The sequence below is a fragment of the Vollenhovia emeryi genome, unplaced genomic scaffold (assembly GCF_000949405.1).
Source record: "Vollenhovia emeryi isolate VEMERY1.0 unplaced genomic scaffold, V.emery_V1.0 DF940263.1, whole genome shotgun sequence".
Classification (NCBI taxonomy): domain Eukaryota; kingdom Metazoa; phylum Arthropoda; class Insecta; order Hymenoptera; family Formicidae; genus Vollenhovia; species Vollenhovia emeryi.
The window spans coordinates 4,482-10,808 of NW_011966103.1; the positions used below are offsets into that span (position 1 = coordinate 4,482).

General features: G+C 43.0%; 1 protein-coding gene across 1 annotated transcript; it reads right to left on the reverse strand.

Annotated features, from left to right (window-relative positions):
- Nucleotides 1-252: 252 nt before the first annotated feature.
- Nucleotides 253-5,412, reverse strand: LOC105556173. Its single transcript, XM_012003251.1, has one exon. It carries the CDS (start codon nucleotides 5,410-5,412, stop codon nucleotides 253-255), a length of 5,160 nt encoding a protein of 1,719 aa, XP_011858641.1.
- Between the last annotated feature and the right edge of the window lie 915 nt (nucleotides 5,413-6,327).

The window sequence follows — 6,327 nt, forward strand, 5'->3', positions numbered from 1 at the left end:
TCTTATAAACTAATCTTACATGCTCTTACTCGCTACTCGCAATCGCACGTCCGCACGCTTGGCTGGCCAGCCGCAGAGAGAGCGAGATTGGGCGTCGAGCCCGGAAAAGAAAGAAAAATGGGAAGTTCTCGTGCCAATCTCACGGCCGCTGTGTCGCTATAGGTTTCTAGTTCGTACTGCCAACTTAGAGGACGCGCGCTATTTGAACTCCTGTACATACTCCCCGCCGTTGAACCTCGCGTTCGACTACAATTAATTGCGTTGTATAGGCAAGAGTGCTACATTTTTTACCGCACGCTTGTAGATACCATTAGCTGTTTTCACCTCTATTACTCGGACAATGTCGTCATTACCCGGATACAATTTTACAACTCGCCCTGTAGGCCAATACAAAGGTGGCGCGTTAATTTCCCTTAATATAACTAAATCGCCTACTTGCAACTCGGGAGATCGCTCCTTACTTTTTACAGTGCGCTGTGTCAATTCGGTCAGATACTCTTTATTCCATCTGACCCAGAAGTCGCGTTTTAGTTTCTGAATATGTTGCCAGTGAGCAAGCCTATTGCTGGGAGTATCAGTGAAATCGGCTTCGGGAACAGATAAAAGAGAATCTCCAATTAAAAAATGACCCGGAGACAATACAGCCAGATCACCCGGTTCGGTGGACAAAGGTGTCAAAGGTCTGGAGTTCAAGATGGCCTCTATCTCTATGATTAACGTATTGAACTGCTCAAATGTAAATAAAGTGTGCTTACTTACGCGGTACAAGTGATATTTAAAGGAACGCACTGCTGCTTCCCACAATCCTCCAAAATGAGGAGCCCGCGGGGGTATGAATTTCCAGTCTACCCCCTGTTCACCCAACCGATGCGCTATCGCAGTTTTATTAGTGTTAATAAATTTGCCTAAATCTCGTAACTCGTTTCTTGCACCAATAAAGTTAGTGGCATTATCAGACATTAAAAGATTTGCCTTGCCCCTGCGGCTGAAGAATCTCTTTAAAGCTGCAAGAAACGCCTGGGTGGTTAAGTCACTCACCAACTCTAAATGCACCGCCTTTGTTGACAGGCACACGAAGATGGATACGTAAACCTTTACTTTATTTCTATTTCTTTCCTTTTTCTCTTTGATCAAAAAGGGACCGCAGTAGTCAACACCTGAGTTCGCGAAGGGGCGAATAAACCTTGATCTTTCCTTGGGAAGATCACCCATTTTATATTCTAACATTCTTGGCTTCGCTTTAAAACATACCACACATTCGTGAATGATCTGCTTTATACGACTCCTCGCGTGTACTGGCCAATACTTTTGTCTAATGTAATACAGCGTTGCTTGAGGCCCAGCATGCAGCAATGAAAGATGAGCATTCCTAATGATTAACTCGGTTACGTGATGTCTTTGTGGCAAAATGATTTGATGCCTTTGCTCATATTTCAGATCTGCATGCGCTAGCCTTCCTCCTACTCGCAGAACTCCACTAGCATCCACAAATGGATGTAAAGAAGCTATCTTACTACTATTTTTGAGCAATCTACCCGCGTTTAGCTCTTTAATCTCGCTCGCAAAAAACTCGAGTTGGACGAGTTTGATTATCTTCGTCATTGCTTGCTTCAACTCTAAATTCGTCAGATTACCTCTTGCCTTGCCCTTTCCAAGACAATTGTTCGTAAATCTGCAACACCATGCCATCACCCTGTGAAGTACAGAAACCCTTGAAAATTGTCGCAGTATGTCGAACCTCCTCTCCGCCTTCAGAACAGTTGTCTTTCTTTCCTCCGGAGTCTCCAGTAAGTTTGAGTCGAGCTTGGGCCATTTGGTCTCGTGTTCTGTGAGCCATTCCGGACCGGTCTTCCATAACGGATTGCTGATTAGACTCGCAGGCAGAGCTCCTCTCGAAACCAGGTCTGCCGGATTGTCGCGCGATGCTACGTGTCTCCATTCTTCTCTGTTGTTGATATCTTGAATTGCGGCGACACGGTTCGCAACAAACGTTTTTAAGCGATGTGGCTGCGTCTGGATCCGATGTAAAGCTACAGTTGAATCTGACCACAAGATGACTCTGTCAAACGATATGCCGAACGCTTTCAACACGGTTTGACAAAGTTGTGCCAACAACAAGGCGGCACATAGCTCTAACCTTGGCAATGTTAGTTTCTTCAGTGGTGCTATCCTTGATCTAGAGCAGACCAGTGCTGTGTGATAAGTCTGGTTGAACCTTGTTGATCTAATGTACAAACAAGCTCCGTATGCGGCCTCACTTGCATCTGCAAACCCGTGTAACTGTAGACTTGCAACTTGCGTTGCACAGACTTGTCGTGGAAATGTGATGTTGTTTAGTTCTTCTAAGCTGTTTAGATATGCCTTCCATTGATCGCAGATTTCTGCTGGAACTTGCTCGTCCCAATCCACTTTCAGTTTCCATAGGGTTTGGAGCAGTATTTTAGCCTTGACTATAATCGGGCCTAGCAGCCCTAGAGGATCGTACAAAGATGCGACTTGTGCCAATATGGTTCGCTTGGTTACTTCGCATCCCTGTGGTCGTATGTTGACTCGATATAGTAGGCAATCCTGCTGTTGGTTCCAAAGAACTCCTAGCGTCTTGTGTGTATCGGCAAAGTCTAAGCTTACGTGTTCTTCCTCCCCGTTGTTAGTTCCTTCGCCGAACCGCGGATGATTTGAGGCCCACTTCCGAAGGTGGAAGCCTCCTCTCTTCAAAAGGCTTGCAATCTGAGTCCTCAACTCTTGCGCTCGCTCCAACGTGCTTGCTCCTGTCAGAAGATCGTCCATGTACATATCTTGCTTTACTATTTCTGCCACTCCTGGATAACGTTGTTGCTCGTCCTCAGCGACCTGTTGTACCGTACCCGTTGCTAGATATGATGACGAGGACATCCCGTAGGTTATGGTATTCAATTGATATGTTTTAACAGCCTCTTGTGGGTTGTCTCTCCATAGTATCCTTTGAAAACGACGATCATCCTCCTGTATATACACCTGTCTGAACATTTTCTCTATGTCTGCTGTAAAGACTATGTTGTGCAGGCGAAACCGTGTAACCACAGAGAAGAGGTCTCGCTGCAATACAGGACCTGTAAGTAGAGTATCGTTCAGCGAAAGCCCAGTAGTAGTTCTCGTTGAAGCGTCAAACACCACTCTCACTCGCGTAGTGTTGCTGCTATCCTTCAGTACTGCATGATGAGGAAGAAAATAGCTCTCTTGAATACTTGCGTTCTCTATCCGAGACATATGTCCCAGGGCTTCATATTCTTTAAGGAAACTCCGATATTCTTCGTATAACTTAGCGTCTGCACTCAACCTTCTTTCTAATCCTTGCAGTCTTTTTAGAGCTAGCCCGTACGACTCACCTAATCTATTCTTCTTGTCATTGAAAGGTAACTTCACTGCGTAGTGTCCTGAAGAAAGCCTTATAACATTTTGCTCGTAGTGTTTTCCACACTCCTCTTCTTCCGGTGAGAGTATTCTTCTCGGTGGTAGCTCCTTTGTTTCCCAAAACTTCCTTACTGCCTCCTCCAATGTACTTCTAGAGAGATGGCATAGTTTAGTTGCTACAGCGTTAGGCGAATAAATTTTGCCAACTACCACCCAGCCAAATCGAGTTTGTTGCAGCATTGTACCTACTTTCAATTTGATTTGTCCTACGCATAACAAATGGTAAAAGTATTCTGCGCCTATAAGTATATCTACGTGGTTTGGTTGGTCAAATGTCGGATCCGCAAGAATGATATTCTCCGGAATATCTAGTGCCTTTCGATCGATTACGCTGCTCGGTAGCATCTCCGTTATCCTTGGAATTACTAAACAATCGAGGGATAGTACAAGAGAATCGCTTCTAGATTTGATAGTTACCTTTGTTGAATGTTTGATATGAGAAATCCTATCTCCGATTCCGCTAATAGGGATGTCTATCGTATTTTTATGTAGCTTTAACTTACTACAACAAGTTTCGGCTATAAAATTGGCTTGCGATCCGGCATCTAGAACAACTCTACACGACTGATAATGACCGGCAGCATCCATGACGCTTACTACGGCTGTGGATAAAACTATCTGTGTTGGCCTCCTTAACGTTGAGCTCAAACTTTGAGTGGTGCCTTTCGCTGCAGCTTGCGCTGTTTTAGGGTCTGTCTCTGCCTCAACCGCTTGTATCGCGTCACCTTCCTTGACCGTATGTAACATTGTATTGTGTTTTCTTTCGCATTTTCTGCATCTACTAGCCTTACATTCGTTTACTCTATGATTAGGTCTAAAGCAGTTGAAACAGAGACCTGCCCTCTTTACGGCCTCTGACCTTTCATTTAAACTCATGGCTTCAAACTTTGGACACTGCTGTATTTTGTGGTTGCCTCCACAAACATGACACTCGACCTTTGCTTGTGTTTCAAGCAAGACTTGCTTCGCTTTGCTGGCAGCTGTCTTGTTTGAACTCAACGTCTTGCTATTTGACGTATTTTCGCGATTCAGTGCATCGTTGGGAATAGCCTCTAATATGTGACATCTATTACGCAGAAATTTAAAGTATTGCTCTAGCGTAGGGACTTCATTTCCCTCTAAAGTCTTTTCCCATTCGACGCGTGTCCTTTTATCTACTTTAGCGCCGATTAAGTGCAGAAGTAACATATCCCAGCCTTCTACCGGTTGCTCGAGATTTCTTAATGCTTGGATATGCCTGAGCGTTGTATCAATTAGTGTATTCAAGCTTGACGCTGTCACTTTCATGATCGCCTGTAATTCAAACAGTGCCTTTACGTGACTCTGAATGATGATGCGCTTGTTGCTGTATCTCTCTTTCAATAGATTCCATGTTATTTCATAGTTCTCTGCTGTTGCTGCCAATGACTGTATGCTTTGAGTCGCGTTGCCGACCAAACATGACTTAAGATAGTTGAACTTTTGCACTGCTTGTATTTTTACGTTACTATGAACTAAAGTTTTAAACGAATCCTCAAAGCTCAACCAGTCTTCATATCTACCATCAAACTTCGGTAGTGTTATGGTAGGAAGTTTAACCCCCGTGTCGTTTGTATTCATGCTTGTTAACTGTCTCAATATTGCACAAAGATTCGCATCACCATTCGCATCACTGTTTGTATTACGGCTCGATGCCATACTCTCCTCTCTCTCATCCAACAACTGCTGTGCTCTCGCTATCTGCTGATAGTAATTTTCCTCGAATATTAGCTTAGAATCGTCGTCGGTGCTATCCTCTGCAATCTCTATTTCCATGTGTACGTTTTCGAATTCTGTTAACCAATCCCTTGCTTTTTCAAACCGAATTTTTAATGTATTGTAATCTCTTTCGGCCTCATAAGTATCCAGGAAAGCTTTGAATCTGGTTAAGTTTGCTTTGACCACGCCACGACGCTTTTTCAATCGAGTTAATTCCGTTTCCATGGCGAATGATCTGTCTGACGATAGCAACGGCTCGACGATTCTAACCTCTACTTGTTACGAATGTATCCTTTCGAGTGACTATCTCGTTTTCTCTACTACAACTACTATCTTTATCCGGCTGTGTGAAGGACTAACTTTATGTTTGGATACAAAACTCTTGTTCCTTTATTCTTATAAACTAATCTTACATGCTCTTACTCGCTACTCGCAATCGCACGTCCGCACGCTTGGCTGGCCAGCCGCAGAGAGAGCAAGATTGGGCGTCGAGCCCGGAAAAGAAAGAAAAATGGGAAGTTCTCGTGCCAATCTCACGGCCGCTGTGTCGCTATAGGTTTCTAGTTCGTACTGCCAACTTAGAGGACGCGCGCTATTTGAACTCCTGTACAAAATTTGGATTGAAAAAACTGAAGAACAATATAATATATAATTAGAAAAAAGTAAAGTAAAGTAAAGTAAAGTGTGCAAATTAGAAATTTGCACATGGCTTCCTCATAGAGGAAGGTTTAGGAGCGAAATCTAATTTTTTTCGATGTTTCTTGAAAGTGTGCAAATTAGAAATTTGCATATTGCTTCCTCATCATTGAAGCGTGCAAATTGGAAATTTGCACATTTCTTCCTCACCATTAAAGTAAGCAAATTAGAAATTTGCACATTGCTTTCATTGTTATGGCTTCCTCATAGAGGAAGCTTTAAGAAAGAAATCTAACTTTACTACGATGTTTCTTGATATTCAAATTATTCTTATTTCGCTCTTAAAGCTTCCTCTATGAGGAAGCCATAACAATGGAAGCAATGTGCAAATTTCTAATTAGAAAAAAGTAAAGTAAAGTGTGCAAATTAGAAATTTGCACATGGCTTCCTCATAGAGGAAGCTTTAAGAGCGAAATAAGAATAATTTGAATACTTTCAAGAAAC

Coding starts and splice junctions, on each gene's coding strand:
- LOC105556173 (XM_012003251.1), bottom strand. CDS start 5,412: ATGGAAACGGAATTAACTCGATTGAAAAAGCGTCGTGGCGTGGTCAAA.